The sequence below is a fragment of the Crocuta crocuta genome, unplaced genomic scaffold (assembly GCF_008692635.1).
Source record: "Crocuta crocuta isolate KB4526 unplaced genomic scaffold, BGI_CrCroc_1.0 scaffold53, whole genome shotgun sequence".
In the NCBI taxonomy this organism is placed as follows: domain Eukaryota; kingdom Metazoa; phylum Chordata; class Mammalia; order Carnivora; family Hyaenidae; genus Crocuta; species Crocuta crocuta.
Window position 1 is genome coordinate 2,620,214 of NW_027529432.1, and position 23,248 is coordinate 2,643,461.

A 23,248-nucleotide genomic window follows, 5' to 3' on the forward strand; every position below is an offset into this window, starting at 1 on the left:
CCGGCGGTTGGTTCTTCGACCCGCACCAGAGCACCTTCTCCAACTGCTTCCACCTTTATGTCTGGATCTTCCTGCTCACCTTTCCCTTCTTGCTGTACATGGTGAGATGCTGCCGCCACCTGTGACTGTCGCGGGGAGAGGGAGGGTGGATGTCAGGGAGCGGTGCCAACCTGGCAGGGATTCCCGGCTATGCCTCGGACCCTTGGGGTGTGGAGAGGACTCACTGCAGAGTTTGGGCTATGTGGAGGAGTGGCCAAATTATTCTTTTGTTGGGCTGGGTGACCTTGAGCCCCTCACTTAATCTGTCTCCAGTTAGAGGACGGAGCCCCCTGACGGTCTTTGTACCAGTTGTCACAAGGGATGGGCGATGAAGTCTTGTGGATTTGCGAATTCTGGCTCTGACTGTGGTGGTAGGACTACCCCGTGGGGCCAGGGCTGTGTAGGAGGAACCTGACTTGCTGCCACCTCCAGGTCCTGCCCCCCAGCTTGATGGTGGCCGGTGTGTACTGCCTTGTGGTGGCTGTCATCTTCACTACCATCAAGACTGTGAACTATCGGCTGCATGCTATGTTCGACCAGGGCGAGATCGTGGAGAAGCGCAACTCTACCATGGGGGAGCCGGAAGAAGAGCCTGCACAGGGGGACAGCAGTTTGCCCAGGTGGGTGGGGTAGGGCCTGTGCTGGGATTTGAGGGGTCTTGGTGCCTGGGCTTAAGCACTGGGGGCTTAGGGAACATTGGCCCTGTGAGCGGTTGAGTGCTAGCTCTGTGGTCACTCCCAAACTTGTGAGAGGACCCTAAGAGGGGAGCGCCAGGGATGGTGGAGGAAGTACAGTAGGAAGGGGGGAGGTCACCTGAAAGCTGATGCTTTTCTCCACTGCCAGGGACCCTGGAGTGGAGATGACAGTATTTCGGAAAGTGAGTTCCACACCGCCAGTACGCTGTAGCTCCCAGCATTCTGTGTTTGGCTTCAATCAGGTCTCGGTGAGTGGTCCCTACCGTCAGTCTGTCCCTCTCCTCTCTCTGGAGCCTGTCCCCACTGTGGGTATGTCCCAAGCCTACGTTTTACCTCGTTTGTTCATTCATTTGTTTGTCTGTCTGTCTAGGAGCTCCTGCCCCGGATGGAGGACTCCGGGCCCCTCAGAGGTAGGTGGCTGCGCTCAGGGCTGAATTTGGTGGTGTGGAACGGGATGGCACACCGGTGCCTTGACGTCCTGCTGACACCTGTGGGGCCATGGTCGCAGACATCAAGGAGCTGGTTCGAGAGCAGGGCAGCAACAACGTGATCGTGACCTCGGCCGATCGAGAGATGCTGAAGTTAAGCTCACAGGAGAAACTGAGTGAGTGGACGTGATAGGGCAGGGGCTCGGGGGGAGGCCTGGCTATCTTGCCTGTGAGTCACCCCAAGGTTTGCTTCTCCGGGACTCTCTTTGTCCCTCAGGGTGGGGCCTCCTCATTGTCCTGCCCCTGCGGGGCTCTGGGGAAGCCGCGGCCTTAGGACTCTCTTAGCGACCGGTTCCTTTGGCAGCGTGGCCTTCTCTCATTTTCCGTCTTCCTTTTCTCTGATAGTTGGAGACCTTCCTCAGACACCCCCGGGGGCTGCCCCAGACCCCTCTCTCCCCAGCACAGACTCTTCAGAACGGTCCCCCCTGGCTGGGGATGGAGCCCCCTGGAGGGGGAGCAGTGTGGCCGACACTCCCATGAGCCCCCTTCTGAAGGGGAGCCTCAGCCAGGAGCTGAGCAAGAGCTTCCTGACCCTGACCCGGCCTGACCGGGCCCTGGTGCGGACCAGCAGTCGGCGGGAACAACGCCGGGCAGCAGGCGGCTACCAGCCCCTGGACCGGCGGGGCTCTGGGGAGCCCACGCCCCAGAAAGCCGGCTCCTCGGATTCCTGCTTCAGTGGCACGGACAGGGAGACGTTGAGCAGCTTCAAGAGTGAGAAAACCAACTCAACCCACCTGGACAGCCCTCCGGGTGGGCAAGCCCCCGAGGGCAGCGACACAGACCCGCCCTCTGAGGCTGAGCTGCCTGCATCACCAGATGCTGGAGTCCCCTCAGATGACACGCTGCGCTCCTTTGACACAGTCATAGGAGCAGGGACGCCACCGGGCCCAGCCGAGCCGCTCCTGGTCGTGCGGCCCAAGGACTTGGCCTTGCTGCGGCCTGGCAAGCGGCGGCCTCCCATGCAAAGACACTCCCCACCTGGCCGTGCCCCTCGGCGGCCCCTGCTTGAAGGCGGGGGTTTCTTTGAGGACGAAGACACCAGCGAGGGCAGCGAGCTGAGCCCGGCCTCCAGTCTCCGATCTCAGCGCCGCTACAGTACTGACAGCTCTTCTTCTACTTCCTGCTATTCCCCCGAGAGCTCCCGTGGAGCAGCAGGGGGGCCCCGGAAGCGAAGGGCCCCCCATGGGGCCGAGGAGGGGACTGCTGTGCCCCCGAAACGGCCCTATGGGACCCAGCGGACGCCTAGCACTGCCAGTGCTAAAACGCATGCCCGCGTGCTGAGCATGGACGGGGCAGGGGGTGACGTCCTGAGGGCGCCCCTGGCCGGCTCCAAGGCTGAGCTGGAGGCCCAGGCGGGGCTGGAACTGGCTTCTGGTGAGCCTGCCCTGCTGCCTGCTGAAGCTCACAGGGGACCCGCTGCCAACCAGCCTGGCTGGCGCGGGGAGCTGCAAGAGGAAGGTGCCGTGGGGGGAGGTGAGTGCCGGCCCTGCCTGCGGGGTGGGGAGGGGGCGCAGGGAGGCGAGCTAGCTATGGGCTTGGGCTTGGGCTTGGGTAAGGGCCCGGCTGCAGCGGAGCTGGTCAGATCGGCTCAGCCTCTGTCTCAGGCAGCAGGTGCCTGTGGACTGAGTGAGTGGGTGACGCGTGCCGAACCCCCTGGACGAGCAGGACTGAGGGACCTCAGACCTCTGGCTCCAGGTCGTGCAGTTAGTGCAGAGCCTCCGCCCATCGAGGATTCCCAGCACCTGCGTTTGTTGTCCTGGGCTGCCAGGGGGGGCAGGGCGAGGTCACATCTTTATGTCCGAGCGTGGAAACTGAGGCACAAGTGGTTAGCTGCCCCAGCTGGGCCTCCAGAGGCATACAGAGTTTGATTACGCCTGACTTGTTCTGCGTGGGAGCAGCCGCCCGCCCCTCCCCCCCCAGGCATGTCCGAACCTATGTCGCTTACACCTGGGGCCTCTCTCTGGGCAGCGGCGGAGGAGACTGGCAGGCGGGACCGCGCCAGCAGCGTGAGGCGGACTCAGGCAATCCGCAGACGCCACAACGCGGGCAGCAACCCCACTCCTCCGGCCTCCGTCATGGGCTCGCCGCCCAGGTGAGCCCCTGCTGGCTGGCTGGAGGGGCGGTGGGGCCCGCGGCTCTAAGGGGTGCTGACCGTGGCCTACCCCTCCTCAGCAGCCTGCAGGAAGCGCAGCGTGGCCGGGCCGCCTCTCACTCCCGGGCGCTGACGCTGCCCTCCGCCCTGCACTTTGCTTCCTCACTGCTGCTCACCCGGGCCGGCGCCACCGTGCACGAGGCCTGCACCTTCGACGACACCTCTGAGGGTGCCGTGCACTACTTCTACGACGAGAGCGGTGAGCCCGTCCCCAAGTCCGGCAGCTGAGCCCCTGAGCCCGGCTGACCCCACGCCCTCTGTCCCTCACGTAGCGGTTTCCCTAGTCCCCGCGGCAGCACTTGCTCTGTTGGGCGCTTACCATGCTCTCGGCCCCGTGGTGACTGCTTTTACCGGTGCTGCCTGACATCACGCTTGCACCCACCCCGACGCGCAGGGAGCCTCGTGATCCCTGCCCTGCTGAGGAGGCGGCTGAGACGCAGGCTGAAGTCACAGCTGAGCAAGCGGCAGAACAAGACCCCAGACCCGGGGCGGGTGGACCTGCAGGCTCTCTCTCCAGCTCATGGTCCCTAGGGGCGAGGCGGCCACCCTAGGGGATGCAGCACATGCTGCTTCCTCGCATGCTGGTCCACGTGGGTCAGGCCTGGGCGTACCTTGTCCCTGACCTGCCGCCCCGTGTCCCATACCCCTGCCCCAGGCGTGCGGCGTTCCTACACCTTCGGCCTGGCTGGAGGCGGTTACGAGAACCCTGTGGGGCAACAGGGGGAGCAGGCAGCCAATGGAGTTTGGTGAGTCTCCGAGCTCGGGCTCTCCCGGCCAGCAGCCTGGTTCTGGGGAGTTTCTCTCTTCCCTGGGTTGGGGCAGGGGCAGCTCAGAATCTCTAGGAGGAGAGGGCGGAGAGCAGCAGAGGGCGGGCCTGCAGGGGTCCTTTGACACTGTAGGAGCATGACATCTCTGGGCAGGAGGCTCCTGGGAACCAGGGCCTGGGAGGGAGGCCTTTCTGCCACCCGCTTCCCACGTGCTCTGTATCTGAGCGCCCCCCTCCCCCCAAGGCCCCCAGTCATGGCCTGACTTTGGCCTTAATCCCCTCCCACCCCCCGGCTGTCCCAGGGCTCTCCGGTGGTCCAGCCTTCATGGCTGCTGTTTCCACAGGGACCGCCACTCACATTCCTCCAGTTTCCACTCGGCTGATGTCCCTGAGGCGGCAGGAGGTCTGAACCTGCTGCAGCCGAGGCCGGTGGTGCTGCAGGGCATGCAAGTGCGCCGCGTGCCCCTGGAGATCCCAGAGGTGAGGAGCCGGCGGTCGGGAAGGACCCGCGGGAGGGGTGGGGGCGGGGGGCCGGCGGGCAGGTCACTGAGCACTTGCCTGGGTACCAAGAGCGACAGGCCACTCCTAGTAAGGGCTCCGGGGGACTCTGAGGTGTTCGTCCTGACCTTTGATGGCTGGCACTGGGCGTGCAGGCTTCGGATCTCTGCGGCCCAAGGAGTTGTTTTTTCTGCTTACTCAACCAGCATCTGGTTGTATCTGTCTGGAGTATCTCCTTTATCCTAGAGGAATCCCTACTTAGTGGGGACGACGACTGTCTGCAATGATGCCCGCGGAGGAGGCACTGCCACACACTGGGCTGTGCTGCTCCCTACGCTGGGCCCAGGCGCGTGGCGCAGGGCACTCTCTTCGTGCTCGTTGCCTTAGCGGGGTTATCCAGGGGCTCCCATTTCCCTCCTCAGGGTATCCTAGTTTGGACAGTAACTTACAGGGTCTGTCTAATAATGGCAGAAGCTTTAAAAATGCTTCGAAACCAGATTCAGAGTTTAGAGAACACTTGTGAAAGGAGCGCCCACTCCTCTAACGCTCAGGGTCACAGGCGGCATATGCAGCGCCCAAAAGCCCCACATGTCCCCATCTGGTGCATTTATTCTCCTCAGTTGTCACACGGGACAGGCACCATGGTCCCGAGAAGGCTGACAGCCACATCCAGAGGCAGGAGCTGTGCATCTTTGGCTTTGCAGTGTATCCCCAAGGCCCAGCACAGGATGAGGCCCGTAGTTGTGCCCCATGAGTATTTGTTGAACAAAGGACGCAAGAAATCCGAAGAGATTAAGTCCTTTGCCTGGGGCCTCACAGTCCCAGCACTGCCACGCGGGCTTGTGATCAGCGCCGGTGCCCTGTGTGCTCTGGGATAGGATGGTCGGAGTGAGCCTCATGGCTCTGTCCGGGAGGAGGGTGGCATTGCCCTGGGTCCCAAGTGCTGGATTTCACCGAGCCCAGGAAGAGGCGGAAAAAGGCTGCCTCAGCAGGGAACGCAGATATGACACTGGTGACCATAGCCCGCAGCAGCCCCGGCAGCTCCGCAGCAGCCATTGAGCCGTTGAGTCCTGGGAACCTGGAGAGAGGAGCAGGCCTTTGTGATGGAGCGTCAGGCCACAGGGCCGCTCGATGGCAGGGACTCTCTGTGCCGGAGGAAACGGCTGGCCAGCCAGTGTGTACCAGGCAGGGGGATGGTGGCAGTGGACCCTGTGTGGGGGGGCGAGGGGCTGATGTCTGCGGCTGTGGGGACCGCAGTTTGACCTGCTGGACCAGGACTCCCTGCACGAATCCCAGGAGCAGACGCTGATGGAGGAGGCACCACCTCGTGCCCAGCACAGCTACAAGTACTGGCTTCTTCCTGGCCGCTGGACATCTGTGCGCTACGAGCGGCTGGCCCTCCTGGCCCTCCTGGACCGGTGAGTGCCCACCCGCCTCGGCCCCCAGACCCTGGCACACCGGTTCTCCGAACCCTGTAAACGTATGGGGGCCATCATGGCATCAGAGAGCCTAACTGTTGCTGGGGGGTCACTGGAGGTACATCAAGGGCTGGAATCTGCTGTGGGGTTTTGCTAGGTCCTTCTGCAGTGTGATGGGGTGAAGGGGTGGCTGAGCGGATGGCGCTCTAGTTACTTCTCTGTCCCGAAGCTCCGCTCAAGACCAACCATTCCTGTCTGGTTTCTGGAAATATCGTTTTGTTTTAAACTTGATCACGTAGAGTTCTACGATCTAAAAAAGTTAGCCAACTCTTTGTCTCAGCTTTCCCATTTCTTAGGGGTAACTGATGCCCGGGAAGTCAGATAGAGAAGTCAGGGGATTTCTGTTGTGTGCGTGGATGACTTGGGCCCAGGAGCCTGTGTCCTGGCTTCCACCGTCTGGATTTCCTCCCAGCACTGTCACCGGTGTTTGTGGGGCACTGCCTGTGTGCATGGCATGGCGTGCTTGATGGGGCACGTGTAGGGTAAAGACAGGCAGGCCCCGGAGCAGCGGCACTTAGAGCCTATGGGGTCTGGGAGGGACAAAGATCGGGATGCAGGGTAGCAATGGGGTGGCTTCCTAGAACAGGTGTGACCTGGTCCCGTCCCTGAGAGGCATAGGTTCTGACATTCAGAGGATGAGGGGGTGGCCTGGGCACAGGCATAACCGTGGGCCTTTGTGACTGGGTCTTGGCCTCTCTGCTCCACCCACTTTTGCCCCCCCCCCGCTAGCCGGTAAGGAGCGGGTGCACCCTGACCTTGCTGTCTCTCCAGGACTCGGGGGCTGGTGGAGAACATACTCGGTGTCGGCCTGAGCAGCCTCGTCGCCTTCCTGGGCTACCTGTTGCTGCTTAAGGGCTTCTTCACGGATATCTGGGTCTTCCAGTTCTGCCTGGTCATCGCCTCCTGCCAGTACTCCCTGCTGAAGGTCAGGCCTTACTCCCTAGGCTTCCCCCCTGCCGCCCCCCCCCCCACCTCTTTTCACATGCCTCCTTTCCCATAACCCGTTTTGAGGGGTGTGAGCTGGAAAGCAGATAAGATGCTTAAGGTTCCCGGTAACCAGCCCCTCTTCTCACATGTGAGAGAGCCGAGGCTCGAGACAGCTCAGCATCCTGCCCTGATCACTCCTGCCAGTCCAGCGGTGGAACCAGGCAGGGCCTGGGCGCTGGCTTCTGTCGTGAATATAGCTCTCATCTTTTCCAGAGCGTCCAGCCTGATGCAGCATCTCCCATGCACGTGAGTAGAGCGCCCTCCTGAGGAGGCTGGAATATGGGCCCTGGCAGGGGCTGAGACCAGGTGTGGAAGGGTGGGGGGGCAGGGTCCCTCACCACCCCTGTGGCCTCAGATTCTCAGTTGTGCTGCCCTCACCCTGCCTGCCTTTCTGCCTTAGCTCCAGGGCCACGGGTAGGGCACGTGAGCACGAGTGAGCGTGTGCGTGTGTGTGCACACGTGTGTGGGGTGGTCAGCGGGGGAGGCCTGGTCCCTCACGGTCCCACCCTCCCCAGGGCCACAACTGGGTGATCGCATATAGCCGGCCTGTCTACTTCTGTATCTGCTGTCTGCTCATCTGGCTGTTGGACGCCCTGGGCTCAGCTCAGCCCTTCCCACCCGTCTCCCTGTACGGCCTCACGCTCTTCTCCGCCTCCTTCTTCTTCTGTGCCCGTGACGTGGCCACTGGTGAGACTGGGCAGCATCGAGGTGGCCCAGGGGAGTGAGGCCCCTGCGGTGGGCCAAGGGCTGGCGTGCAGGCTGACCGGCCGGGCCTCTGCTTTCCCTCCCCGGCAGTGTTCACCTTGTGCTTCCCGTTTGTCTTCCTCCTGGGCCTCCTGCCCCAGGTCAACACCTGCCTCATGTACCTGCTGGAGCAGATAGATATGCACGGCTTTGGGGGCACAGGTATGGGGCCCGCAGGGGGGTTGGGGGTTGGGAGGCAGTGTGGGGCCCAGGAGGGGCCATGGGTTAGGTAGGTGGCTCCAGCCTGTTGCTGAGTCTTCTCATGTGATTACACCGTGGGTGTCTGTAGGTGTGGATCGAGAGCCCGTCACCTCCCCCTGCTTCCTCCCCTGCCCCTGAGCAAGGGGTTTAAACCCAAGAATGTGAGAAGCTCTGAGGGCTTCTCAGGGGTCGGGGAGAACAATGGTGGGCTGGTAGCAGGTCCCAGGGAGGTCAGCCTGTGAGGACGGAGGGGCAGTGGGGTGCAGTGGGGCGGGGTGCCAGCAGTGAGGAGTTGGGCCTCACCTGCTGTTTCTTACCTGACAGCTGCCACCAGCCCGCTCACTGCAGTCTTCAGCCTCTCCCGCAGCCTGCTGGCCGCCGCCCTGCTCTACGGCTTCTGCCTCGGGGCCATCAAGGTAGGGATGACCTATGGGGCGGGCATGCTGAGGCTCAGGGGTGTTGTTGGGACAGGACTGTGACTGGGCTCAGCAGTGGCTTCTCCCATGGGGGAGGGATCCCCCCTCCCCCTACGCTTACCCCACCTCCCCTGACCAGCATGGGTTCTCTCCCCAGACTCCTTGGCCGGAGCAGCACGTCCCCGTCCTCTTCTCGGTCTTCTGTGGCCTCCTGGTGGCACTGTCCTACCACCTGAGCCGTCAGAGCAGTGACCCCACCGTGCTCTGGTGGGTGCCTGCACGTGCCTGTCCGTGCGCATGTGTGCGTTTGTGTGTGTGTGTCTGTGCATGGCAAGGGTGGGGGGGGTTCCGTGCATGTACCTGTCCCCAGCCGACCCTAGAGCCCACAGCAGGAGTGTGGCCTCTGCAGACCCAGGCCCCTGCCTCTTCTCACCTGCCCCAGGTCTCTGATTCGAAGCAAGCTCTTCCCCGAGCTGGAGGAGCGAAGCTTGGAGACTGCTCGGGCCGAGCCCCCGGACCCACTGCCAGACAAGATGCGCCAGTCGGTGGTGAGGGGCTGGGGCATGGGGTTCTGGTGTTGGGGAGGGGAACCGACAGGGTGTGGTGACCCCCCAGCCCCGGGCGGCGGGCACCCACGCTGGTGTTTCCCGGCCCTGCAGCGCGAGGTCCTGCACTCTGACCTGGTGATGTGTGTGGTGATCGCCGTGCTCACCTTTGCCATCAGCGCCAGCACTGTCTTCATCGCCCTGAAGGTTCGTGTGGCACGGGCCACCCCCATCCCCTGCGTCTTTGCTGGGGCTTCCTCCACTTGAGGGCCCCCGGGCAGCCGTGGCCTCGTGGCCTCCGCCCCTGCCCGGCCTGTGCCCCGGCCACCTCGGCTCCTGGGCCTGCTCCCCCTGCCTGAGCCCCTGGCCTCTCCCTCTTGCAGTCGGTGCTGGGCTTCGTGTTGTACGCGCTGGCCGGGGCCGTGGGCTTCTTCACGCATTACCTGCTGCCGCAGCTCCGCAAACAGCTGCCCTGGTTCTGCCTGTCGCAGCCTGTGCTGAAGCCGTTGGAGTACAGCCAGTATGAAGTTCGAGGTGAGGGCCTGCCTCCCAGCCCCGCCCCTCCCCCCACGCGGATTTCCTGGCTGACCCGCGGCCTGCCGGCAGGGGGCAGCCTCCACCCAGGCTGTCCTGACACTGAGCCTGCAGCCCCTTCTCTGGCCCTACTTGCCTTCCGCCTGGTGTGTCCCCTGCTTGGCCCGTGCCTGGCTCTCCCCCTGCCTGCCCTGCCCTGCCCTTTTCCCGCCTCTCTTGCTCTCTCTGAGAAGATGGAGGAAGTAGAAGTCCAAGGCTCTGAAGGGATCTGTCGTCCAGGATTTGGTTCCCAGTAGACCAGGTCTGCCTGGCTCGTTTTCATTTGAGCTGTGCGATAAAAACACCTTTAAGGCTCTGTTGAATCATCTGGTCTCGTGTCCTGTTTTCCTTAAGCGATAAAAGATTTCGCCCATTGGGCTGGCGTCCCCACGTGGCGACGATCAGCTCAAGCCAGGTGGCAGTGACCCCTTCTGGAGGGCCCTGCAGCTCGAGGTCACAGTGCCCAGGGGCCTCACCCAGCCTGCCTTGGCTCCAGTGGGCACTGGGGTGGCCTCATTCCATTTGTTTTCAGACATCAGAACAGGCCAAGAGCGTGCCCTGAGCCCCTGATGTGCCCTGCCCGGGCCTCGTTGCCCTCATTTGAGCTGCTGCAAAGCTTTCTAGGCACCTGGAGAGCCAGGGCCCCTGGTTTGCTCTCCCTCCGGCCCCCCTCTGCCCCTGACCCGGCCCTGTGGCGAGAGGGGGATGCGGAGGGTCGGCAGTCCCGCCTTCTCCCGCAGGCGCTGCTCAGGTGATGTGGTTTGAGAAGCTGTATGCCGGCCTGCAGTGCGTCGAGAAGTACCTCATCTACCCCGCCGTGGTGCTCAACGCCCTCACGGTGGACGCCCACGCTGTCGTCAGCCACCCGGACAAGTTCTGCCTCTAGTGAGGAGTGCCCCACCCCCACCATCCCACCGCCTGCGCTGCCACGTGACGCGTGGGACGCTGAAGCCCACAGAGGGAATGAGACCTGCCTCAGTTGCCCTAAGGCAGCACTTGGGCTCCTGACCCTTTCTGTTGAGATAGTTGCCTCTTTGAAAACAGATGTGTCTGAAAAGGGGGACCCCTTTAGAGAATAGAGGCTGAGCGTCACCAGCCCCAAAGAGCAGGGTCCAGCCCAGCGCAGAGCCAGGGAGGGAAGGGCAGCTGCCCCCTCGGCCCCCTGAGCCCTACCTGCCCCATAATGCCTGCCCCTCATGCACAGCTGCCGGGCGCTGCTGATGACCGTGGCTGGGCTGAAGCTGTTGCGCTCAGCCTTCTGCTGCCCGCCCCAGCAGTACCTGACCTTGGCCTTCACTGTCCTGCTCTTCCACTTCGACTACCCACGCCTCTCCCAGGGCTTTTTGCTCGACTACTTCCTCATGTCCCTGCTCTGCAGCAAGGTGAGGTGGTCGTATTGCGGGCTGCGGGAATGGGGTGGTGGGGAGAACTCCCCCAGGGGCCCACAGCCGTCGTAGCTGCTGCCCCAGCCCGGGCCTTCGCAGCAGCTTACCGGGGGGCACAGAGGAAACTGCGGTTTAAAGAGCTAAAGTGACTTCACCTCAGGTCCCCCAGAGAATTGGTAACCAGCCAGGACTCGAATCCAGGTCTGTCTGACTTGGCTGCCTGTTCTCTGAATCATGGTCTTTGGTCACTTTCCTTATAAGCAGCTAAGGCAGTTCAGACTTGGCCTTGTCCTCTAGATACCAGCCTCTGAGCTCTGCTCCTTTGCCAGCCACAGCTCTGGGGAGCAGTTAAGAGCTGAGTTTCAGAAGCCCCTGGGGCATATATCCTGACTGCTCTGCCAGGCTCTGGGATCCCCTGATGGGGGGGGGGAGGTGTCACTTTGAACAAAGAACCCTTCCTCGGCACTGTACTTGAAGCCTGTAGCGTACCTTCGTAGCCCTGGGATCCCAGCATAACCCTGAGCCTTTTTCTCTTTTACATGGGTATTCTAGTCTGGTTTTCTGGTCTGGCCCAGAAATCCCAGCGTGGTAGAGATCCAAACTGTGTCTCCCTCTGAGGGTGGGCACTGTGACTGTCTCTTGACTCTCAGTATCGTGGTTGAGGCCCAGCCTCATCACTGACTAATGGCCCAGCAAGCCCTTTGCCTGCCCTACTTTTTCTGAACCTCAGCTTTCCCGTCTGTGAAATGGGACGGCAATAGGAAGCCCCCAGGGTGGTCCTGCCAATAGATGGTTAATGCTCCCTTAGAGGGTTTGCCCACAGTAACGTGCTTTGGGCCGAGTCCAGAGAGAAAGGGCTGGGAGTGATCTTGAGCTTGAGTCCCATGTGGGCAGCCACTGGGGTAGCCTCGAGGCTCTGAAGGGGTACTTGGTAGATGCCACCTCTGTGAGTGACCTGCGTATCTTTCCCTTCTCCCCTCCCCGACCTGCCAGCTATGGGACCTGCTGTACAAGCTGCGTTTTGTGCTGACCTACATCGCGCCCTGGCAGATCACCTGGGGCTCGGCTTTCCATGCTTTTGCCCAGCCCTTTGCTGTGCCACGTACCCAGCCTGCGGCCCGCCACCTGGGTGGGGGCGTGTGAGGAGGGCTGTGGCCTGGAGGGGGCGCGGGGCACGGGGCAGGTCGAAGGGGGTCAAGGAGTGGTGAGGGAGGTCAGGGAGGGTTCCGTGTGCCTGCCACCTCCTTGACTGGTGCCCAGACTCGGCCATGCTGTTCGTTCAGGCCCTGCTCTCAGCACTTTTCTCCACTCCCCTCAACCCCCTGCTGGGCAGTGCCGTCTTCATCATGTCCTATGCGCGGCCCCTCAAGTTCTGGGAGCGCGACTACAAGTGAGTAGTGCGGGAGCAGGCGGGTCACCCGGAGGGGTCCTAGAAGGGAGGGGAGCTTGGGGTCCAGGCGGGATGGGGTGCAGAGGGGGACCCCAGTGGCAGTGCAAGTGCTCGGGCACAGTGGGCGATCTGATGAGGGCAAAACCTGAGTCAGGCCGGGCCTCGGGCTCACACCCCGGGCTTCCTGGCCACGTGGTCCTAGGTGAGTCCCCTCGTGTCTTGAAGGCTCAATCTGTGCAGCAGGGCTGTCATGGCATCTGCCCAGAGAACAGGGGTGTGGGCTGGCGGGAAACCTCGTCTGAAGCCTCGCTCTCTCGGCCAACTGTGTTGTCCTTCTCTCTGAACAGCACTAAGCGTGTGGATCATTCCAACACCCGCCTGGTCACCCAGCTGGATCGGAACCCCGGTGTGTACTTGGCCATCTGGGGGACTTCAGGCCCGGGCCTCCCTGGGGCGGGAGCCTTGCTTCTGTCATGCCCATTTGTCTGTCTGTCCTGGGTCTCAGGCGCCGACGACAACAACCTCAACTCCATCTTCTATGAGCACTTGACGCGCTCGCTGCAGCACACGCTGTGTGGGGACCTGGTGCTGGGCCGCTGGGGCAACTATGGCCCCGGCGACTGCTTCGTCCTGGCCTCTGACTACCTCAACGCCCTGGTGCACCTCATCGAGGTTGGCAATGGCCTCGTCACCTTCCAGCTGCGTGGCCTTGAGTTCCGGGGTGAGCCATTGGGTCTGAGCCTGACGCAGACTGCTGCATCGCGTAGCGCGGGAGGACTGGATTCTAGTCTGTCCCTGCCCCGGTTTGCAGGGTGACCTCGAGCAAGGCACTCTTCCTCCCTAGGCCTGGGTTTCCCGGTATACATGGTGAGGTGTCAGGGTCTCCTTGGGCCAAGCTGTGTCCCTGCCCTGACTGGCTCCACAGGGACTGAACAGGCTGGGCTGGTCCAGCCTTGGGCCTGGAGCTCTGGGACGTCCCAGCCGCTCCCACCTGCCTGCCCTGTGGTCTTGGGCTTGGCCCAGGTTGGGTGCCACATTATCACCCCTGGTGGGTGAGCTAGCTTTTTGTCCTCAGCGAGACGTACATGCCGGATGTTAGCTTCCGAAGAGGTCCCTGGGGGTGCAGGGGGGGGGCTCTAAGCACAGCCCATGAGCACCATGAACCTGAGCAGTCACTTCTCTCTGAGCTTTGGGCTTTGCTGGGGCCCCTGGGAGGCAGGAGGAGGAAGACTTTGTTTGTTATTCCGTTCATTTAATAGCATTCACTAACGTGGCATCCCCGGGCAGGGAATGACGAAGGCCTGGGCACTTGGCAGGGAGAAGGTGGGCGGGGATGTCCCGGTGGCCCCCTGACTGGGCACCTCCTCTGCCCCCCCACCTCCAGGTACCTACTGCCAGCAGCGTGAGGTAGAGGCCATCACGGAGGGTGTCGAGGAGGATGAGGGCTGCTGCTGCTGTGAGCCTGGCCACCTGCCGCGGGTCCTGTCCTTCAATGCCGCCTTCGGGCAGCGCTGGCTGGCCTGGGAGGTGACGGCCAGCAAGTACGTGCTGGAGGGCTACAGCATCAGCGACAATAATGCTGCCTCCATGCTGCAGGTGTTTGACCTCCGCAAGATCCTCATCACTTACTATGTCAAGGTACTGCGGGGGGCAGGGTCCCCGCTGGTGAAGGCTCACTGAACAGGAACATCGTGAGGGTCCCCTCCTGGATTGTTGGGGACCTGTTTTTTTTTTTTTTTAATGTTTTATTTCTGAGAGAGAGAGAGAGAGAGAGAGAGCGTGAGCAGGGGAGGGTCAGAGAGAGAGAGAGACATACACAAAATCAGAAGCAGGCACCAGGCTCCGAGCTGTTAGCATGGAACCTGATGCGGGGCTTGAACCCATGAACTGCGAGGTCATGACCTGAGCTGAAGTCGGACACTCAACCGACTGAGCCCCCCAGGCGCCCCCCTGTTTTTCCCAAGGGAAGCAGAGGCCTTGGAGAGGTTAAGCCTCCTCCAGGGCGCCACCCACCAGTGGACAGCAGCACTCGGGGGGCCCCAGTGGCTTGTGCGGCTCCAGCAGTGGGGTACGGGGGATGGGGGGCTCCCTGGGTGGTGAGTGCTGGGGGCAGGTGGGCAGCATGGGCACAGATCTCCTCACCAGGCTGCTGGCCCTGGGAAGGGTGGTTACGGAGGCCAGAGTTCCAGACCACCGGGACCCCGGCCCGTGTCCCACCTGCCCAGGGTGACAATAGTGCTAATGACAGTGGCGTTAAGTGGTGATCCTGGGAGCGTCTGCCCAGCAGTGGTACTCATGAAGGAGCAGGCTCCTGGGCTGGCTGAAGCCCCCGACACCCTGATGCAGAGGTCCCGTGTCTCGGCTGTGGCAGCTGGCTTGCAGAAGGAGGCGATTGGCCAGAGGCCCCAGCGCCAGGAGGGGAGTGGCAGAGGCAGGCTCAGACCCAAGCCTGGGCCTCCCTGGGCCTCCCTGTCGCAGTCTGGGTGCTGTAAGCACCTGCTGGGGGTGGTGGGGGTTGTGAGGCACAGCGTGGGGTCCAGCAGGAGCCCTGGGCTGGGTTCTGGGGAGCCTGAGGCGTCACCTCCTCTGCTGTGTCTCAAGTTGATCCGCCTGAGGAGTGGGGATGACTGGGGTTCCGTGAGATGGCAGGAATGACCCAGCTTTGTGACCCCCAGAATAAGGGAGCTGTGGGGCGAGGCTGGTCGCTGCACGTTCCCTTGTTCCCTCTTAGCATCTGCCCCGGGGGCTCCATGTGTAGAGCCTGGAGGGGAGGCCTCCCAGGGCCCAGATGGGCCTGCTCACCTGAGGTCGTCTCTAGGGCGGGCGCCTGCATCTCCCAGCTGTCCTCGCCTCTGGGGACGCCCCGTCTGCAGCACACGTCAGAGAAACTGCGATTCCTCTGTCGTTTGTCCTACCCACCCGTCCACTCCTAGGGGAGGGCTTGTGAGCCTCCCACCCCTCGCTGTCACCTGGGAGGAGGCTGTGGTCCAGACCAGGACCTTCCCAGCCACTGGTCATCCAGGGGTCACAGTTCTGTCCACCTTCCCCTGCCCCTTGCCACCAATTGTTAGAGAAGTGCTCTTACCGAGGTCACCCTGCTGCGTCCTGCAAACCCCGCTCAAGGCCAACAGCAGCCTCTCACGGCTGTGCACCAGGCACCCAGCCAGGCTTGGGCTGGCAGGCTGAGATGAGCTCCATGCCGGCCAAGTTTAATGTGCCACAGTGAAGCTAACTAGCCACGGCCACAGCGGCCTCCAGGCTGGGCACAGTCAGAGCCGGGTAGAGGGGCCTGGGGAGTGCTTTCCCCGAGACAGACTGTGGGCTGAAGTTCAGACGGATGAGTCGGTGTGGTGGCAGCGGTGCGGGGCAGGGTGCCCCACCAGAGCCACCCTGCTGGACATCCCTACTCCTGCCTGGGTGCTCTCTGTTCATGGCCAGCTGCAGCCCCCTCCCCAGCGCCAGACTGCCCACATTGTCCCCACATACAGGACCAGCCCCATTGGCTCTATCCCAGGATGGCCCATGGAATCCCAGTAACCTTGCTGGTTACCAGCTGCCGGCCACACACTGCCCATCCACCTTGGCTTCTATCTTCCACCGGCTCTTCGCCATTTGCCCAAACACCTGCTCAGCAACCAGCATTCACTCGGGGTACAGGAGCCCCTGATTCAGGGCACTCAATACTGTGCCTTTGCCTTTTTTTCTGAGTGGATGCCCTGTGGCTGTCACACCTCTCCTGCTAAAGGGACCCATGACCTTCGGGTGTGGCCTGCAGGCAGCCCCACTACTTCAGCCTGACCTTCCAAGGCCTGTGAGATTTGGATCCCACACCATCATGGTGTGGAAAGTTCTGGGGGGTTCAGTTTAGAACGCCCCTAGCTCAGTCTGCTCTGCTGTGTAACCTCAGGCAAGTCTGCTGTCTGTCTGAGCTCCAGTCTGTCTTACAAATGAGGCATCTTCTCAAGCAAGCAGGCAGCACTTGCCACAGGGCAGAACCTTCCAGGAGACTGTGTAAGGAGGGGGGCTTCCTGGCAGCTTTCTCACTGCTCCCCGGCCCAGGAGAGGGGAGCACACTTGCCTGTGTGGTTCCAGGGAACTCAGAGGGGCCGAGGGGTGGGTGTCCCAGGAAGCATCCTGCTGCTTTCTCTTCCGTGGCTATGACCGCAGTCCTCGGCTCCAGCTCCGACGCCTGCCCTCTCCTCCTAGAGCATCATTTACTACGTGAGCCGCTCCCCGAAGCTGGAGGCGTGGCTCAGCCACGAGGGCATCGCAGCAGCCCTGCGGCCCGTGAGGGCGCCGGGCTACGCCGACTCGGACCCCACCTTCTCACTGAGCGTGGATGAGGACTACGACCTCCGCCTCTCCGGCCTCTCACTGCCCTCCTTCTGCGCGGTGCACCTCGAGTGGATCCAATACTGCGCCTCCCGGCGCAGCCAGGTCCGGCTACCACCACCCAGGGCTGTCTCTCCCCTGCCCCCGCCAGTTCTCCCTTCCCAGTGTGGGTTCCTCTTGCTCTCGGCCTCCCTTGGCCTGGGCCTGTCCCCCCACCCCGAATTCCCTGTCCTGGTCTGAGCTGGGCCCTGGGGACGGGGTCCTTATGCCGCAGCCCGTGGACCAGGATTGGAACTCACCGCTGGTCACGCTGTGTTTCGGCCTGTGTGTGCTGGGCCGACGGGCCTTGGGGACAGCATCGCACAGCATGTCTGCCAGGTGGGTGCCACAGGTCCGGCCGGGCCTCCTGTGCGTCCCCCTCCCCCAGCCCCTCTATGAAGCGCTCTGGGCCGGGAGCACCCAGGAGCTACATCAGCCCTTTCTCCAGGGTGGCTCTACTCTGTGGTCAGGGCACCTCCCAATTATGATCTTGCCTGTTCCCGGCCACCCTGTGAAGGACCCAGACAGAGACCGACCTTGTCAGGATGGGGAAACTGAGGCCCCACATGAAGAGTGGTCTCAGCTCAGACCACTGACCGGAGAGCCAGAGCTCAGAATCCCTCATGCCCGCCTCTGCCTTCTCTTCCACAGCTTGGAGCCCTTCCTATACGGCCTGCACGCACTGTTCAAGGGGGACTTCCGCATTACCTCCCCCCGCGATGAGTGGGTCTTTGCTGACATGGACCTGCTTCATCGCGTGGTGGCTCCTGGGGTGCGCATGGCCCTCAAGCTCCACCAGGTGGGGAGACCGTCGCCCCGGCAGGGCAGGGCATGGGGTGTGAAGCCCTCCCCCCCCCAGGCAGGGGTCACTGACGCGGCCCTCCTGTCGGCCCCCGCAGGACCACTTCACATCCCCAGATGAGTACGAGGAGCCCGCCGCCCTGTACGATGCCATCGCAGCCAACGAGGAGCGGCTGGTCATCTCGCACGAGGGCGACCCGGCCTGGCGCAGCGCCATCCTCAGCAACACGCCCTCGCTGCTGGCTCTGCGACATGTCCTGGATGACGCCTCCGACGAGTACAAGATCATCATGCTCAACCGGCGCCACCTCAGCTTCCGAGTCATCAAGGTAGGGATGCCTCTTCCCGCCCCTCTCCCTCCACCCACTCACCCCCCACTTCCTGGCACTGACCCCCTGACGCTTACGTGTGGCCGCCCACAGGTGAACCGCGAGTGCGTCCGCGGCCTGTGGGCCGGGCAGCAGCAGGAGCTGGTGTTTCTGCGCAACCGCAACCCTGAGCGCGGCAGCATCCAGAACGCCAAGCAGGCGCTCCGCAACATGATCAATTCTTCCTGTGACCAGCCGCTGGGCTACCCCATCTATGTGTCCCCCCTCACCACCTCGCTGGCTGGCAGCCACCCCCAGCTGCGGGCACTGTGGGGTGGCCCGGTCAGCCTGAGCGCCATTGCCCGCTGGCTTCTGCGCAGCTGGGAGAGGTGAGCCCTGAACGCCGCCCTGAGCCTGCGGGGCTGAGGTCCCCGAGGGAGAAGCAGAGGCTCAGCGAGGTGAAGCAACTTCCTCCTCGGGCTCAGAATGAGGAAGTGTTGGAGCCAGGACTGGGTCCTGAGAGCTGACACCGTCCCAGAGCTGACCTGACTTCATCCTGCTCTCCCAGAGTTGAAGGTGGCCTTTAGCCTTGAGAGCCATTGATAACACGTCTCTTAGAAGACCCTGCAAAGTAGATGGCAAAGTCTGTTAGAGACAGGATCCTGGGGCTCAGAGACGTTAGGTGACTTGTCCCGGAGCTGGGGGCTGTGCCTACGAGGTCTCTGGCCCTCCTCCTGCCAACCTGTCCCTCCCCACTGCCCCCCCCATCCCAGGCTTCATAAGGGCTGTGGTGCCGGCTGCAATAGCGGCGGGAACGTGGACGACTCGGACTGTGGTGGAGGCGGTGGCTTGGCCTCCCTCAGCAATAACCCCCCCTTGGCACACCCCACACCTGAGAACACCGCAGGTGAGCTGGCGAGGCCGGGTGGAACCGGCGGGTGAGGAGGACAGCCTAGCTGAGATCTCTACCCTCTTATCTGTCTCCCACAGGCAGTGGAGACCAGCCCCTCCCTCCGGGCCCAGGCTGGGGCCCTCGGCCTTCCCTGAGTGGCTCTGGTGACGGGCGCCCCCCTCCTCTGCTGCAGTGGCCGCCCCCTCGGCTCCCTGGACCAACCCCTGCTTCCCCCGCCCCCACTGAGGGTCCCCGGCCCTCAAGGACCCCTGGCCCCGGTCTCCTCAGTTCTGAGGGTCCCAGTGGGAAGTGGAGCCTGGGGGGTCGGAAGGGGCTGGGGGGATCTGAGGCAGAGCCAGCCTCAGGGAGCCCCAAAGGAGGCACCCCCAAATCTCAGGTAAGGGTCCTGTGGAAGGGTTGGGTCCTGAGCCACTCGGGTCTGCTTGCCCACCAACCCTCTCTCCCCTCCCTTAGGCGCCCCTAGACCTCAGCCTCAGCCCGGATATCAGCACCAATGCCTCCTCGCCCCTCAGAGCAGCCCAGGACATTCCTTGCTTGGACAGCAGTGCTCCTGAAAGTGGCACCCCCACCGGGATCCTGGGTGACTGGCCTGCCTCTGCTGAGGAGCGTGAGAGCCCGGCCGCCCAGCCCCTGCTGGAGCATCAGTACTGAGTGGCCTGGTACCCTCTGGATCCCAGCCCCAGGATCCAGTAACTCGGATCCCTAGTCTCTGGCCCTCTCTGCTGGACCACAGAACTGAGTGGCTTTGGCTTCCACATCTGAACCCTGACCTCTGGCTGCCTTAGCCAGCGTACCAGAACTAAGTGGCCCAGACCTCCGACCTTGATCCCTGATCTCTCATCCCTAGTCCAGGGCCTGGGTTCCCTAAACTGAGGCAGGCAGCCTCCCAGCCAGGCCCTAAAAGCCAAACCCATGGGCTGGTCCCGTTCCGAGCCCGTGGCCAGGACTCTCTTGGCCCCTGGGCCTGCACTGCCTGCCAGGGGCAGCCCCTTGGCCTGGACCTGGGGCTGAAACGTGGGAAGGGTGGTTTCTTTTTTTCTTTCTTTCTTTCTTTTTTTTTTTTTTTCGTGCTTCGGAGACACCAGAATTAATAACACTATTTTTGATTTTGGTTGGCGTCGTCTCTTTCTGTTTGGGATTGTTTGGGTGGAGGGTAGAGGAGGTGGCCAGGTCAAGGTAAATAAGCACCCAGAGGAGGATAAAGGATGTGGGGCTGGGTTATGATGGAGACAGAGATAAGACCCAGGTAGGGTTCCCATAGCCCTAGGTCCCTTTCCTCCCTAGCCTGTTCTTTTATGTTTTTTTTTTTTTTTAATTTTTTCAATGTTTATTTTTGAGAGACAGAGTGTGAGCAGGAGAGGGGCAGAGAGAGAGGGAGACAGAATCCGAAGCAGGCTCCAGGCTCTGAGCTGTCAGCACAGAGCCCAACTCAGGGCTCGAACCCACGAACCATGAGCTCATGACCTGACCTGAAGTCGGGATGCTTCAGGTCACTGACTGAGCCACCCAGGCGCCCCTAGCCTGTTCTTTTTGAAGCCTTGGTCCAAGGTTCTTTTTGTTCAATTTCTCACCCCTGTATTTTCAGACTTCAAGTTCATGAGGCTAGTGCCTATAATTATCAGCCTTGACCTCGGCTAAGGTTCAGACCTTCTCTGAACCTCAGTTTATCCAGCTATAGATACCTGTCTAAAATGTTTTAAGAATAAACGAGAGCTTGTGGAGAGTAGGGTCCAGGCTTAATAAGTGCTCATAAATATTTAGTTTCTGGGGGCACCTGCTGTGTGCGCGGTGGGGGGGGGGGTTCCTAAATGCTGTAGAAATCCTGCCGTGGCCCTCCTAGTTGGTCTGGGCGTCAGGTACACTTTTCGCGTTTCTCAGCTGAGGCTGGAGGTCCAACATTGCTCTGCCTGCGCGCCAACCTTACCAACGCCTGGCGTCCAGTCTCCGCCCTCGGTGCTTCCCGCCAGCCCAGACTGCTCCCAGGCCGGCCCCGCCCACTCCGCGGTGGCCCCGCCCCCGGCAGGCCCCGCCCCCAGGCGGAGCCGGCGCCCCAGCGCTAACGGGAGAGGCAGCGGAACCCCTGCGCGGGAGGCGGCCACCCGGCGGGAGCCCTAGAGGTACCGGCGGGAGCGGGGGAGTGGAAGCACCGAGGTCGGGCCGGACAGGGGAAAAGGTGGCTTGGCGTGAGCCTGGGTGGTGTGTGTGTGTAAGGGGGGTCCTCGCCGCGTTCGCCGCGTGCACCCTCCCAACCTCCGTCCGGGCTCCGGTTCCAGTCCCGAGTCAGCACGTCCAGTCCCCTGCCTCCGGCCGGCGGCCTCCACTCTCTGCGTGACGGCGCGGCCGGTCCAGTGTGCGGGCGGCTGAATGCGGCGACCCCCGACTCCTCCGGGCGGCGCTGGCGACCGCCCCTGCTGCCGGCTGTGTGAGGGGCTCCCCCTGTTCTGGGGCTCCCCTTGTCTTGGGGCGGCCTCCTCCCCAGCCTTTGCACACCGCACCCCGGTCTCGGCCCCCGCCTGGCCTGGGAGGAAACATCTGTCGCCCCCTTGGCAGCAGAAATGGGGTCATGACCTCCAGATGTGCTGGGAAGCGTCCAGGGCCTCCTCCTGGGGCAGCCAGGCCTTCCGGATCTGTGGGGGCGGGGCCGGCCCCCTCCCCCCAAGTGACACAGGCTGCGAGGAATGTCCCGGCCTCAATGGACCCTGTGTGAGGCTGCTGGGTGTGGGGCAGAGCCCAAGAACACCCCCCAAGGCAAGGCCAGAGCCCAGCACTGGGCCAGAGCAAGAGAGGCACCCCATGGGCTGTGTGCACACACATACACAGAGCTCAGCCCCCGCGAGCAGGGACCTACACAGCTCCCCTCTCTCATGTCCCCTCCTACCCCACCACACACAGCACAGCCCAGGCCCAAGACCAGGGCCTGCATCATCACCACACACATGGCCAGCTTCACACTCCTCAGCCTCCTCTCAGGCTCCCAGTGGGGTTGGGAAAGGACAGAAGGGTTAACCCCATTTTAGGGATGAGAGAACAGAGGCTCAGGAGTGAAGTCAGAGGTTGTTCTAGGAGAAACTAAGGGAGAAGGCACCCCGAGCTTGGTGGCCTACCCTTGCTTTGCCTTGGAGCTTAAGCTGAGGGGTGCACAGAGCCCCGGCCCCCCACCTGGGCCACACACATTGTCACTGGAGGGCGCACAAAGCCCTACCAGCAGTTGCCTGTGCTCCTCGTGGAGGGTCCCACACCCCTGTCCTGCTGGCCCACACCAACCTGCGTTCACCTGCTCAGGAGTGAAGCGGTGGCTTCCCTCACGTTCTCACCCTTTGCACCTGCCCCTGGCCTCGCCACATTTCCGCATTTAGCAGGTCCCCGGGACCTTGGGTGTCTTCGGTCTTACATCCTGTGAGACCTCAGACTTCGAGCCTCAGCCCGCCACCCCCCACTCATCCCACACCTACACACACAGGGGCGAGAGTGGGCAGGTACTGCACTGTTTAGGCTCTGGAGATTGACAGAGCCAGGTTCAAATCCTTGCTGTAACGTGGAATTGCTTCAGGCAAGAGCATCCCCTTCCCTGGATCTGTTTGACCATCTGTCGCCTGGGGTTCAGAGCTCCCTGTCAGTATCAGTGAGGCCAGGGAGGCGGCCGTCCCGTGGGTCCCAGGTCCAGCAAAGGGGCTCGGTCAGTGTGACTCCTTCGCCTGCCCCCGGGCATGGCCACAGTGGCCTGCAGAGAGTGAGCCTGGGCCTATCCTTCGGGCCCGGGGGGATGGGTCCCATGACTGAGCTGGTGTGACCCCAGCACCTTCCTCAGGATATGGGGCTGGGCAGGGGGCTGGGCTCAGAGTTGGGGCCACTTCCTGCACTGAAGGAAGTACTCTGGTCGTTCTTCTCGCCCTACCGGTGCCCTCCTGTGTCCTTGAGGTATTGAGGCCAGGAGGGCCAGGGCACTGAGACCCAGCCCAGCTTCTGGGTGATCAGCTCCTCAGGGACCCTGAAGGAAGTGGTGGGAGGGGCAGGGAGGAAGGTCTCTGGGGACAGGACGTCCTCCCTTTGTCAAGTGGGTAAGACCCAGACATCAGAGGCCCCATGGGCTTCCCGTCCCAGTGAAGACAAATCGTCCGTCCAGTTGGGCCAGGACTTGGTGGGGACCCTCATTCTGGGCCCAGGCCAGAACCAAGGTGTGTGAGTGGGAACTGACCGCTCGCCCCAGGGCTGCCCAGACTCCAAGACTCTCAGGGCCAAGGCCCAGACAGCCAGGCCCCTGCCCCTCACGTCGCTGGAGGAGGGGGCTGGAAACCTCAGCCTAGGGCAGACGAGGAAGTGGCCAGGAAAGCGGAAGTGGCTTTGATGGTCGCGGAGGGGGGGGGGCCGGAAGCCAACCCGGCGTGGTGGAGGACCAAGCTGGGGGCCTGGGTTCCTGTTTTCTCCCCAGGCCCCTCTGAATAGCCCCCTCCTCCCTCAGGGCAGGAACTGGCCTGCCGCCCGGGCACCAACCTCCCGG

The 23,248-nt window shown here is 62.6% G+C and overlaps 1 protein-coding gene across 1 annotated transcript in view; it reads left to right on the forward strand.

The window, feature by feature from the left end:
* PCNX3 (pecanex 3) overlaps nt 1-19,861 on the forward strand; it is a 21,639-nt gene extending 1,778 nt beyond the window's left edge. Inside the window, exons 4-38 of the mRNA XM_077759595.1 lie at nt 7-101; nt 472-659; nt 883-982; nt 1,105-1,144; nt 1,243-1,338; nt 1,568-2,695; nt 3,191-3,314; nt 3,395-3,573; nt 4,030-4,120; nt 4,485-4,620; nt 5,896-6,056; nt 6,888-7,041; nt 7,317-7,349; nt 7,619-7,790; nt 7,899-8,009; nt 8,373-8,464; nt 8,622-8,731; nt 8,907-9,012; nt 9,124-9,216; nt 9,393-9,543; nt 10,323-10,467; nt 10,787-10,964; nt 11,961-12,069; nt 12,228-12,357; nt 12,705-12,763; nt 12,863-13,078; nt 13,742-13,995; nt 16,564-16,794; nt 16,964-17,067; nt 17,380-17,527; nt 17,628-17,858; nt 17,952-18,226; nt 18,611-18,744; nt 18,828-19,126; nt 19,204-19,861. Of these exons, the coding sequence (XP_077615721.1) occupies nt 7-101; nt 472-659; nt 883-982; nt 1,105-1,144; nt 1,243-1,338; nt 1,568-2,695; nt 3,191-3,314; nt 3,395-3,573; nt 4,030-4,120; nt 4,485-4,620; nt 5,896-6,056; nt 6,888-7,041; nt 7,317-7,349; nt 7,619-7,790; nt 7,899-8,009; nt 8,373-8,464; nt 8,622-8,731; nt 8,907-9,012; nt 9,124-9,216; nt 9,393-9,543; nt 10,323-10,467; nt 10,787-10,964; nt 11,961-12,069; nt 12,228-12,357; nt 12,705-12,763; nt 12,863-13,078; nt 13,742-13,995; nt 16,564-16,794; nt 16,964-17,067; nt 17,380-17,527; nt 17,628-17,858; nt 17,952-18,226; nt 18,611-18,744; nt 18,828-19,126; nt 19,204-19,401 (6,071 nt within the window). The 3' untranslated portion in view covers nt 19,402-19,861. The remainder of the gene's footprint in view (nt 1-6; nt 102-471; nt 660-882; nt 983-1,104; nt 1,145-1,242; nt 1,339-1,567; nt 2,696-3,190; nt 3,315-3,394; nt 3,574-4,029; nt 4,121-4,484; nt 4,621-5,895; nt 6,057-6,887; nt 7,042-7,316; nt 7,350-7,618; nt 7,791-7,898; nt 8,010-8,372; nt 8,465-8,621; nt 8,732-8,906; nt 9,013-9,123; nt 9,217-9,392; nt 9,544-10,322; nt 10,468-10,786; nt 10,965-11,960; nt 12,070-12,227; nt 12,358-12,704; nt 12,764-12,862; nt 13,079-13,741; nt 13,996-16,563; nt 16,795-16,963; nt 17,068-17,379; nt 17,528-17,627; nt 17,859-17,951; nt 18,227-18,610; nt 18,745-18,827; nt 19,127-19,203) is intronic.
* Nucleotides 19,862-23,248: the final 3,387 nt, after the last annotated feature.